This window comes from Pocillopora verrucosa, chromosome 1, assembly GCF_036669915.1.
Source record: "Pocillopora verrucosa isolate sample1 chromosome 1, ASM3666991v2, whole genome shotgun sequence".
NCBI lineage: Eukaryota > Metazoa > Cnidaria > Anthozoa > Scleractinia > Pocilloporidae > Pocillopora > Pocillopora verrucosa.
The window spans coordinates 9,447,335-9,460,313 of record NC_089312.1 but is presented as its reverse complement, the minus strand read 5'-3'; the positions used below and the strand labels follow the sequence as shown (position 1 = coordinate 9,460,313).

General features: G+C 35.7%; 1 protein-coding gene and 1 long non-coding RNA gene across 2 annotated transcripts in view; both read left to right on the top strand.

Moving 5' to 3' along the window:
• The first annotated feature begins 3,446 nt into the window (after positions 1-3,446).
• LOC136282619 (uncharacterized) overlaps positions 3,447-12,979 on the top strand; it is a 168,501-nt gene continuing 158,968 nt past the window's right edge. Inside the window, exon 1 of the long non-coding RNA XR_010718310.1 lies at positions 3,447-3,478. This is a non-coding gene — a long non-coding RNA (uncharacterized lncRNA). The remainder of the gene's footprint in view (positions 3,479-12,979) is intronic.
• Positions 5,740-12,979, top strand: part of LOC136283066 (uncharacterized) — a 44,653-nt gene continuing 37,413 nt past the window's right edge. The window contains exons 1-5 of the mRNA XM_066171253.1: positions 5,740-5,892; positions 9,744-9,816; positions 10,907-10,945; positions 11,982-12,317; positions 12,403-12,645. Of these exons, the coding sequence (XP_066027350.1) occupies positions 5,740-5,892; positions 9,744-9,816; positions 10,907-10,945; positions 11,982-12,317; positions 12,403-12,645 (844 nt within the window). The remainder of the gene's footprint in view (positions 5,893-9,743; positions 9,817-10,906; positions 10,946-11,981; positions 12,318-12,402; positions 12,646-12,979) is intronic.

Here is a 12,979-nt window from a genome sequence, read left to right as displayed (position 1 = left end):
ACGTCGGGACCGGAAATATGAAATTCACGTGTCAATGCGCATGAACAAGACTTCGACCGGAAGTTTGTGGAGCCAACTGAAAAGTGACGTAAAGGTTCAGTCCACGGAAAATTCGTGGTTTCTCGCTCGTTTACGAGACATTAGCATTGATCCTGATATAGCCACCCTAAGGACCAGGTAGGCTATAGTTTTGGGGGCACAGAGCAATTAAAAATACAGTACTGCTAATATTCCCTTGAAGGGTTAGAGTGATTCCTCAGAAAAAGAAGTTATCGCACAATTTTTCAAATATTTTCCTAAACGTTCCACACCAATGTCTGTGTCAAAAAATACAATAAAAAAGACAGGTCACCGTGCTCGTTTAACTTACCCCATTTATGCCTGTGCTGGAATCACACGCGTCATTTCATTGGTTCACTGTACATTTTGATGCAGCTGGTAGCAAGAGTTTTAAAGTAATACTTGAAAAAAACTTGATGGGTTAAAAGTTTCGAGCGTATTGAACAATTTGATATATGATTCGTGGGAAAATCGCGCAAAGATTAAACAAGATTGACTTAAAAAGTTGCTCCAATCGGTCCTTTCAAAGTCATAATTTGTATCCTCGAGTAACGGGCTTCGTACACACTTTTAGCTTTATCTTTTCTTCCCTTCGAATAATTTTTTTAATTTCCCCAATTTATTGGAGATAAATTGTACACCAAAATTATGCCAAAAATATAGGTCACCGTGCTCGTTCAAGAGCGAAAGACTATCGTACCTCTTTACCTGGTCTATTGAGTGAAAAACAATACCATGTTCTCGGAATGCGCGCGCGCTAATTCGCCTGATTACTTGATTATTATGGACAGTAGAGGATACGCCGTGCAGTCCTGAGGAATCACCTTAACACACCCTTAGAACTTAGAATTGCCTTAGGTTTGCAAAAACCTGTACGGACAACCAGCCTGCTCCTCGAAGGCTGAGGACGGAGCGTGCAAAGGAGCGTGAATTTTCAGTCTCATTTTTTTTACCTTGTCCGGTCGTTTTGGGATGAGAAACTGTGTTATTCGCTGAATGAGATGAGTTGTTTAAGTGTCTCGAGTGTACTGTCTTGCTATGCTTTGAAAAAAAACTTAACCGATAATACACTGAAGTTTATTACTTGGAGCCATGGTGTCTAGTAGTCATTATCTCTCTTACATAAAAATAATTTTAACCTGCGGATAATAATAAAACGAAGAAACGATATTTTCTCAAAAGAAAATTTCGGAAAAGGAGCTTGAAAAAAAACTCAATCAATTAAACCCCTCGCATTTCTTAATTGACATCCACTTTGAGGATGGATTTCTCAGCGTTGAAAGTCGGTTTTGGATTTCATGTTTTACCGCAAAATTCCAAAATCAAAACCCAGATTCGTCGAGCGGTGTCTTCTTTTTGATTGGCCTTAACCAGCTCTCGACCCAGATTCTCAGCATCTACATTCAAAATGGCGGATGAGTTGCCGTGAATAAACAGAAAGAATCGATGTCGCATTGAAGAATCGGTTGATTTCGACAGTTGTGTTAAATTTGACAACGTATGATGATGACCTGTTCAAAAACCTTCGTCTCATCTTCACTTTGTACATCGGATGTGTTAAGAAACGTCTTTCTACCATGATGACATTTTTATGTTTATCAGGAACCCCTCGACAGGTGAGAGATCTTCAAAGAACTTTCAACCGATTCAGTGTTTATGAAACGTATCTTATTACATAGGAACGTTACATACTCATCCTCTAGCAAATGTGGAAAGAACTGATCACCAAGGAATGGGGTGATGGACAAAACAATGACCTCCAGTCCGTGGACTTAACCCCGTTAGACAACTCAAATGAACTACCCTAACATGCATCAACCCTTCGATGTTTTTTGTTTTGTTTTCGTCAGTCACAAAAAACACCACGCGATTATTTAAAAAATTCAAAATCCTTCCCTCGAAATAAAACGTGATCCAAGTCATGTTACATTCTTCAATATCGGTCCCGAAGTAAGCCGAGAAATCGATAATATTAAATGTCCCTCAGTGTATAGATTGACGCAGATACAAAATATATTTTCCATGCGCATCAGTTGGCATGGCTATGTTTGGAAGGAGATTATATTTATAGGACTTGCACATCCATTTTTTACCGCATTGTATTGTCCAGAAGAGGAAAACCTTTTTTTTTTTTTTTTAACTGATTTTCTTATATTCCAAATGAATTTAAGATTCTATCATGGTGATTTATTGCAACGATGATTGCTTATCATAGGTTGTTGAGTATTAAAATGAGACCCTAAAAATAAAAGAAGGTTAATCCATTTAACAAAATTCAAATTTCTGATTGTGTTCCTCAAAATTGGCCTCAAAAGCATTTAAATTTAAATTAGCCAATTTGTCTTGTCTAATTTCTAATTTAGCCAAACTAGACATTGAAAAGCCCAATTTTCAGATGTGTCCTGCTTGCATCAAGTAATTTTAAATTAAAAGGCAGAAAGTTCAGTTTCTCTGGCTTTTGGAATATTTCACCGGAATTAATCTTTTGCAACAAGTTTCTTTACAACAGTTATCCCAAAGCATGTTTCCATCGTCTGGAACACTTTCTTGTAGACAAAGAGACTTATATGAAAGAATGCTTGTTATTTACAAACTGTGATGTAGAAAATGAATTTGAGAAGATACTGAATGAACCTTAATTTATAAATTTCTTTTCAAAATGGCGAATATGTGACTAACAGATTGACTCTGTTATTGATTGCCTTTTAAATTATAAAAGAAGCACTTTGCTTGAAGATTAAAGTCACTTTAAGTTTTCTTTTTCATTCCAAGAGAACCTATGAATTGGCATGAGTTATTTCATGTAAACCAACTGGAAAAAAGAAGAAGGTTCAGTGTTTTTCTTTTTTCATGAATTTAAACTCTGAATCAAAATATTAAAAATTGGTTGAACTGCATAGAGTTTTTTTTTGGGCTCATCAAGGCAAGAAAGTGGGGTTAGTTAATTTCCAGGTAGGCATGTAGATGACAATGTGCAAAGCGCAGCTTGGTATAGTGTAGTTGAAATCACAGCAGCTGAAAAAAAAATCCTTTAAGTTAAACAGGGTGAAGGGCTTGAAGTTGCTCAGTAAGGACTTGGCAACACTGCTTCCTTCATTTAAAACTGACATACATATATCCAAAGGCTCCTTTCACAGAAACTTACTTCCTTCATGTCTTTTTGTCCTTTTAATTTGTAGTCCTTCAAATTTTTCTTTATGGTTTTCATTTTACATTTTTTCTTAAGTTTGTTTGTGTTTCCCCTTGGCCCAATTGGTTAAAAAAATCTGGTATATATATATATATATATATATATAATTATATATATATATATATATATATATATATATAACAGGGTAAGCAATGGCCAAATTAATCCAGTCATTTGAGTTAATTTTTTTACAGAGCATGAGATAATTAAATGCTGATGTTTTTAAAGGCAGATTGAAGTGATAATGATGCTGAGATGACTTATGCTGCAAAAGTTTGGGTGCAATGGATAACATGCTGGATTTGTTTGAAATTTTTCAAGGAGGATGCTTCATGCAGGTAAAAATATAATTTTTAAGTGGGAGGAGGGGGAGGGGATACTGTTAACTGCTGGTTATAGGCCTTAATGTACCTGTGAACAAAAAATACATCTGGTTATAAGCTCCCTCCCCCCCCCCACCCCTAGGATATGAGCACCTCTCTAGCTTTTCTTGTTTTATTAATAAGCAGGAAACCATGCTGTCGAAAATTAGACATTATTATTTAATAAAAGAAGAGCAAAGACAAGCTTCAAGGAAATCAAAGTCTCAACTTCCTTTTTTTATGTTCTAGTTTTATTTGTGTTGTTAGTTTTCAATTTAAGTCTGTTCCAAATGTATTGAAATTAATTGAATTATTGCTGCAAGGCATATTTTGCATATTTTGCAGGCATTAAAATCCTCAGTTTACTCTATAGTATTTTTTCAGAACAGTACATGTCCACAGTTGTACATGTTACATTTTGTGATCAAAGGTTACTAAAATGAGAATATATTACTGTCTATCTGTCAAAGTTTCTTGCATGGTTTTCAGTTGCACAAAACTAGAAAAGCCAGATGTCAATACCTCTAGAGAAATAATTATTGTGGACAAAATGTTTTGAAACAATGCATTTACAGGCTTAATATTATGCTAGCTTCACTTTTCAAAACATGATTGCCTGAGGTTTGAAACCACCTTCTTCTCCCTCCCCTCCCTTATCAATTTTGTTGTGTTTTTTTTTTTTTCACTGTAATATACATTGCATTAACACCAATGTTATCTGAGAAAAAAAGCAGTCATGAAACAGCATTGAAGAATGAATAAGGACTCAAAAACGGTATACTATGCATACATATGCCTAGAAAGATATTTAGTTTACATTTAGCTCTGTTGCCTTAATTATTTGTCCACAATTTTAGATTGCCTCAGCTTTAAAATTGTATCTAATGGTGGATGTTGCCCATACCATTTACATGTCAGTTTTGCTGGTTGACTTACCAAAGGAAACTCTTATTACGGTTGTTTCTTACTGTCTAGTTACAAGACAGTACATTTCTCTTGTGTTTGTGTAACGGAAACTACATATTACAGAGTACACAGTTGTTTAATGTAATTTGATCCTAACCGGATGAAGTTTACATCAATGTTTCTGGGTACCCCTATGATAACCCTTGTCCAAAATCTTTTCTTTTTAGCATATGAAAACAAATGAGATGTCCCTAGTTTTTGTTTTGAATTTTGGCCTTATAGCTTGGTTGGTGCTGTTGCACCCAACCAGTATGTTGGTGTTGCTGGCTTCTTTTCCGCAATTGTTTAAATTACAGTCCACCTGCAACGACCATTTCTTTGCTTGATTTTCCTCTGCAGCTCAAATTCCTTCGAATAATAACCTTTGGAACCAGTTGTAGAGGTTTCAAGTAAATTTAACATCTCAGAGAAAAGATCATGTCTTTAATGGAAGTTCCTGAAATGGTCATGAGCATCAAACCTTGAATAACTCTCACTAAAATGGTGAAGAATATGAAGAATTAAATAATCAGAGTCTCATCTTATATCTTACATGTACGTTTTTTTTTTATCCCATAAAGGCGGACTCAGTACTTGTGAAAATCGTCGAAAATGAATTCAAGCTGTTATGTCTAAGGCGACTCGTAGAAGGGTAACATGCCATGTTTCTTCACATGTCCATTGAAGAGAATCTTCTGGAAAGCTGACTCACAATGGCTCGTTAAACGTTCTTGTTTCGTCTTATCACACGGAGGACTGCTGAGTGCTGACCTCGCCTTTCAGTAAAGGAAGAAGCCCAACAGGCAGCGCGCCCTTGAGGCTCTGACTGCTCCACGTGATCGGCTGGGCCTGCACAGAGGGGAGGGAAACAGTTCCATGCCCTCTCTGCCAGACATAAGGGGGGTTTAAGAAAACCACAACGGGAACGGCGACGTCACTGAAAAAAGGTTTAATGAACAGAACAATGGCTGTACGCGTGTGTTAGAAATTTTTGTAAATTTCTGTGTGTCCTCTGCAAAACAACAGTAAAACGTAGGCTAGGGTTCGTTATATCAAAAACCTCGATTAAAAGAATTTGCGGAAAAACAACCAAAATGTTCGTTATATCGAGGAATGGTTAATGGTTTTTTTTTTTTTTATCGGAACGATTACTGTAAATAACATTTGTGCTTTAATGTCTATATGAAGCTACGGTACGCTGTGCAGGACTACAGCACCTTGTTTTTAAAGCACGGAGGACAAATCTCAGTGGAAGTCACTGGGAAACGGAGAAACAAGGATATTGGACAGGAAATTCCTGCCTCTGATACCTTTAACTGCAAGAAGCCCTCAAAAGTAAAGAGGTTAAATTCAACAAATTAGAACTAATAAGGGACAAAGAGTGTAAAGCGGATCTGTAGATGTGTCAATAGTGTCAGTGTCGGCATTCGTGGGATTTATGATAATCACAAATCTCATTGTTTTGTCATTGCGTTACTGGCCATCTTAGAATTTCCTATTATACAGATGCAAATGTAGTAGTCATTAAGTCCTTGCGTCACTTTAATTTATTATGGTTGGTAATAATATATACCATCCGACAAACTTAGTGGCTTCAAGAAATGCTCGTATGTATAGCCGAACGAAATTACGAGTTTCGCCGTTATCTTAACGCCGTTGGCATTTATAACAAGCTGTGAACTGTGACGCTGTTCTATTGTTACAGAATTGAAGAATTTCGATTCTTGTTGGTCTGTTTCGCATTTGTCTTTTGTCACGTGTCGACATTTGTTCGTTATACGTTGGGGCTTCTGGATTGTATTCTTTCTATTTCGTTATATCGAGGTTCTATTCTATGCATTTGACTGTAACTTTGGTCGGGCTGAAGACTATCGTTCGTTATATCGAGGAATTCGTTATATAGAGGTTCGTTACATTAAGGTTCCACTGCGTTTTAAGTTGCATCAAGCCTCGGAGATCAGAGGAATTCTGTTTGGTTCTTCTGGCTCATACTAAATTTAATTGAGTGTAATTTTCAGGGGAGAGGGATATGTCTGATGGTATGAACACATCCTCTCACTTTTACTTTACTTCCTTTTTTTTTGAAGTGAAGTTGCAATTAATTTTTTTACAAAACAGCAAAATTCTTACACAATCAATTATCTTGAAGACACTTTGTTTACATATATAGAAGTAGCTGAATTTTATCTTCCTCACACATAAATATTAGAATCACAATGATATAGCAGTTGTCCATTTTTTAATAATCTTCTTTATAAGTATTGATTGTCTACTGCGCAGGAATACCAGCTTCAGCTTTTGTTTCTTTGTTCTAGGAAATTTAGTAGAATAAACCATTGAACTTCTTTTGCAATAAGTAACTCGACAGAGAAGTAAAATAACATGCACCATTGACATCTTGCTAAGGTTTCTCCCAAAGATAAGATTATGATGGAAATCCCTTTGTTATTCAAATTCTAACTAAACATGTGGAAGTGAAAGATGATTGTCTAAGTTTGTTTACTACAGTTTTGAATATTTAATTCTAAGGATAACGGCCGCCTGATAGTATCAACGAACTTGGAGGATTAGTTAACAACAAACTGAACTGTTCAATCATGAATAATGAAAAATAGTTATATATCTGAGTTTTAATAAAGCTGATGCTGAATGGAGATGTGCAATATATATCATAGCCACAGTGATTATTTACTGTGGCTTCAAACTGATGACTGGGTTGAATTTTATTTTGTGTTCTTTGGGATGTTCAACTTTCGTAAAATTATTTTCTATGGCATCATGTGGGTATTTGACTCTTTGAATCCTGGTCTTATAGACTTAATTATTTAGCCCAAATAAGTAAATTTAAAAAAGCGTTAGGGATGTATAAATTACCTAAAGTGAATTTAAAATGAGAAAGCCTCTACGTTTATTACTTGCGCAGCTTTAAACATCTGTTTGGGATTTTTTTTATCAACTGATTTAAGAATAAAATGATTTTTGCGTTGGCAAATTTGGCGACGTTATTTAAGCATGCATCCCTCAATAGAAGGCCGGGAGACAATTACATTACTTTTTTTTAGGAACAAACAGAAGTCCACTTTTATGATATACGGTGGACTGATCAGGTTCTTTCTTTTTGTCTAAATAACCAAGGAATTTTCGTTTTTCAATTGTATATTTATATGGTTTTGACTTAACTTGACTCCAGCATTTTTTTAGAAATAAACCGGTCACTTGATATGAAATTGGTTGTTAACAGGGAAAGTTCCTTTAAGAGAACCTCTTAACTATACCTTTAGACCCCTACTCTCGTCAATTGTTATTTCCAAGTATTCTTTCGCCCCCCGCCCTCTGCCATACTGAAAATGATTGCTATTCAGCCAAACAATTCACGGTTTTTTAGAGTCCAATTTTCCCACGGAAAGTTCTGATTAAAATTCGCAAGTCTCGGCTGCTTATGGCAGAGCTTCTCTCACTTTCTTTGTGTCTTTGTAGTACGTCCGCGCGTCCTCTCATGATTGAGATGTTCCCGTTTTGCAGATAACATTGTGGCATTTTGGGAAAGATTCACAATTTACTAATATTTCTAATGAGTAAGAAGTAAAGAACAACTCAGAGAGCCTTGACACCAGTCAAACTAGGAGCGAAATAACCAGCCGAGACAAACAATTCCCTCTAAAGTTTCTCATTCACTTTCCTTGTGTTCCGCTGAACACAGACATACGCGCATGCGTACTCTTGAATGAATTTTTTATTGATAATTCAATTTTCAACAACTTAAAATTGTCAACAAGCCTGATTTCTATATGAAATGTCCTGTTAAGCTAATCAAAATCGAGAAAGTTGGGCAAACAATAATAAATGAATTCTGCGTCAAGTTCTTCGTTAGGAGAGGAAGTACAACAAAATATGAGAACATTTCAGTGACATCTTCCACGGCCTCCTAAAGTCTTCACGCAAGTAAAAAGGACAATTGACGGTTCTCACTCAGCTTTTTCTTTTTTTATTTAGAGGTTACTTTTAACTCAATGATTTTAAATTTGATTAAAATTTCGCGGGTACTTAACTTAGTTTGCGATTCTGGGGAGACGATATTTTACGGGGTTTTATTTTCGCGATTCCAAAAGGCAAATATGAAAAAGGGGCATTAAATTTCAAGACTCAGACGTTTTAAACTTCATTTCAATTTTCAACATGTCAACTTTTGACGGCCGCACGAGATATATACTAAGGAATTTTTACGAATTAAGAGAGCGATAAAGATGAAGATAAGAGCTGGATTCTCTGCACCATATGCGAAATCCTTGCAAATGAACGTCATTTCACAACAGAAGACAAAAAGTAGAAGTTACCAGTACATAAGACCAGTTAATGATTTGTGTATTTGTCAACACATATCCTATAGATTTTGTTGTTATTAAATAAGATCACTTTTTTCTGTGTTTGAATATTCTATAGGGAAATAATTAAATTGCGCGCGTTTAGATTCCGCGCGGATTTTTATGTGCAGATCTTCAATTATAACAAATGGTGCTCGGGTGCTTGTTTCCTTCAATATAGATTTAGATGAGGCAGCCTAATAACAAGTTTCAGCAAATTTACCGAGACAAAAGGACTAATAAACAGGGGTTAAAATACAGACGAGCGCGTGAATACACAGAGGCACAAAAGAATAATATATAACATTATTAACACGCTTTTTCATTGTGTTATCTTTGAATTCGCTCTCGTTAAGGGTTAAAACGTTTTTCGTCGTCATCAGGGTCATTTAGTTCGTTCCTTTTTTTTTCTCGTCAACTTAATTAATTTATTTATTTAATCATTATTTAAAATAAAAAAATTCATCCGGTACAAAAAATTCCAATACAATGACTAATACCCTAAGAGCCTAAAAATTCTAATCCTAACATTATATTGAATTGCAATCCTAACATTATATTGAATTGCAACAATGTGCCTCTTAAAAACCTGATTTCCGTGAATGCCGAGTTTAAAAATTATGATAGAGAAGGCGTTCAAATTTGGTTTAATGAACCAGACTCTGTAATGTTACAGGGTAAGCTATTCTAAAGGGTTGCGCCGCGATAACTAAAACTATTTTTCATGTGGCTACTTCTTGGAAAGAGGAAAACAAGTTTGTTTACTGAGCCTGTTTTTAATATAATATTACTGTTTCTTTAATATAACTTGCAATTATATTACAGGTTAGTTTTGCATGTGAACAATGCTCAACTTCAACCCAGTCTTGCAATCGATTTTCGGTTTACAAAGTTGAAGGTATAATTGTTTTGATTCGCAGATTTGGATGAAGTATTGGCGGGTTTTAAAACTTCCTTTCCAAAATAAGAATGAGACATTTGAAATGCTAATTACTAAACAAAGAGGAAATGACAGGAGGGGCTAGAGGCTGACTGCATTTTGTGAAAGATTTTCTCCTCTGAAAAAATGACTTGCGTTATTATTTTTCGAACTAGTGCGAACACTGTTTTTTTTTCTTTTTTTTCCAGTTCAGATTTGTTAAGCACATTGAGGAACTCTTCTTCAGAGGCTATCTGAAATAAATATATGTCGAGCCTCCACTTTAGCAACTTACGTATAACCCCACCAGCTTGAAACATCTGTCAGTGTTTTATTTATGTATACGTGAATAAAATATTTGTGTTGGTAAATGCGACTGCAGCATATAAAACACTCAAGCGGAGAAATGAAACAAACACTATTCAGGTAATCTCGTAGCTTTTTTGTGTTATAACTGGTGATCAAATTAATTTAAGTAGAGTCTTATGCTACACTGCCGGAGAAAAATATAAGGAAAATCAAGAGGATAAGAGAACATAACGCTTTGTGTCGTTATATGAGTAACTGACTTCTTAATAAAGTTGTGACGACGACGAATTTTTGTTTTATTTGCCGACGCAACGTTTTCATAAATAACACTGTATGGAATACTACTAGAATTGGGGTAGGTGTGACACAATGATAAAATAGCAGTCAATGGAAATATACCGGATGTTGCTATAAGTCTCTTAATTACAAGAAATGTTCGGAAACAGCGTTAAACATTTGAATTGAACAATTTTAATGGCGGGAATATTAACTAACCTGCACGTTCCATTTTAAGTCAAATAAAATAGTAACAAAGTGCAAACATTCACCGTATGATATAGCCACAGTGGCCGGGAGAACGCTTAGTCGTTAAGGCATAAATATTCTGGTCCAATCACGCGAGAAAGGAAATAAGGTCGAAGCCGATGATGATACTAAATCGCAACGTATACAACGTATAGATATGGTGAGGTGCCGACTCGAGGCTTACAGATAAGATAGATTTGAATTTATTTTAACACCCATTTGCTTTTCTTTCTAGGAAAGATGTCTAACATGTGGACTTTCATTTTTGTTTTGGGTAAGTCGGCTGCGCTCGTTTAAGACGCGTAGTTTTCGTGAGCGAGCATGAGACACACTATGATAGTTTTGGTTGTGAGAAAATTTACGATAAAGTTTTAATGCGAAGATTTGCCAAGGGTAAGCTTAAATCAATTCTATCGGCAGAATGGTAAAAAATAAGCAGTGTTGGAGGCGAGTATTCTGTCAGAAAGTTCACGTAAAAATATGGGCAGAACTAAGGGAAATCAGTAACAATATTTATATGCAGAACAGTTGTAGGAAAGTTCAGTGAAATTCATCGGCTCTAAATTAAAATCTTATATTGTATACCTTGATAACTTCTGGTTTTTTTACGGTCTTGATGCCTTTTAGCAGCTTCTCTATTTTGATTATTACGACTCAGCAAAGAAATGATATTGTACTGAGTTTGAGGAATATATATGCTACATAAATTAGTTATGATTAGCGTCACATGTTAGGCCAAGGTTACCATCCATATTTGTGAAAATTCATATAATCCGAAGGAACGATTTTTTTGGCCACCGAGGGTATTTAAAAGCGTAATTTAAGAGTCTTAGTAAAATTTCGAGTAAATTATGCAGTTTTACCGATGAGCATTGCAGTCGGACAGTTTGAACTATTATACGAACAGAAGCTATCTAAGCCCAACCAAGGGCTATTTACAATAGTTCTTAACAAGAACGTCGTTATTTGCGCGAAGATTATGTGTGCAATCCATGCTTACCACATAGACGACCAGGGACATTTGACTCTTGTAGCACAGCATGATTCAGTTGTTAATTAATGACGTAGAAGTTTGACACGCTCACTGATTTATCAAGAATAAATACTTCTCATATAACAGGTTTACCGGAAATTACAGGGAAAAATTTGCTATGAAGTTAATCTCAGAGTCTATCATGAGTTTACACCATCGTTTACGCACACGATAAAGGAAGCTTAAAAAAATGAGATACAAGTGGGCAGTCATCAATGAACTAACTGCGCAAAGTATGTATACTTATTGCTCTGTGAAATTATGTTCTTTGTTACAGTTGCAATAATCACGGAAGTATACTCCCGAGATATCCCAGACTTTGATACAACCCAGCGTCTTCAAGTAAAAAAAGGGCGATATGTGGAAATAAAATTGGAGCTATGGATGGACTCTAACTTACCTGGAGTACCTTGTGCTGATGAGGAATATCTGGAGATCCGTGATGGGTATAATCAGTCTGGAAATCTTTTGGGTGTATTTTGTGGAAATTACGTTCGCATTAACCTACGTTCCAGTGGACAGAACATGTGGTTAAGATTTTCATCTAACCGTAGATACTACCCGATGCCATGGGGTGACAGATACTATGAAGGAAAAGCACTAAATGCAAGAGGTAAGTATTCTTAGGTTTAAGTGTTTTGATTTTCTTAATGGTATAATTTATTCTAGATGATATGTCTTATTCTGTTTGTACTTAGTTCCCACCAACCTGAAAAACGTCGCAAAGACTCAGTTTGTCCTGCTCAATCATTTGTCATCGTTGTGGTGCCCAGCGGAAGGTGGACCAGCTCCTCGCATTGTTTGGAGAAAGAATGGCGCTGTTGTGCAAAACAGCACTAGTGTGCAACTTCAAATCAACGTCACTGAAGAAGAAGGAGATAAAAATTACAGCTGCGAAGTGGACGACCAGGAGCCGAAAAACATCAGTTTTGTTGTCGAGAGTAAGTCTCAAGTTACATCTTTACTTCAAGGGGATCTCAGTTGTTGTGTATGCCTTTGGTAAACCTTACTCTTTGTCTTATGTAGATTTTGGGAACTTTTGGTTTTAGAATAGAACCCTCTACAATTTTATTCAAAGGTAACCTGAAAATTCACATTTATGAAGTAAAACATAAAACAACTAAGTGTCTTTTTTTTTTAATTATTAAAAGATTAGTTTTCATGCTTTTGCTTTTAAAACAATTATTAATTGACTCGATTGACCGCTGCCCAAGAAAAAGTGCCATCAAAAACTGTTCAAACTATTGAATAATCGCAAAATCGTTCAGAATGGAT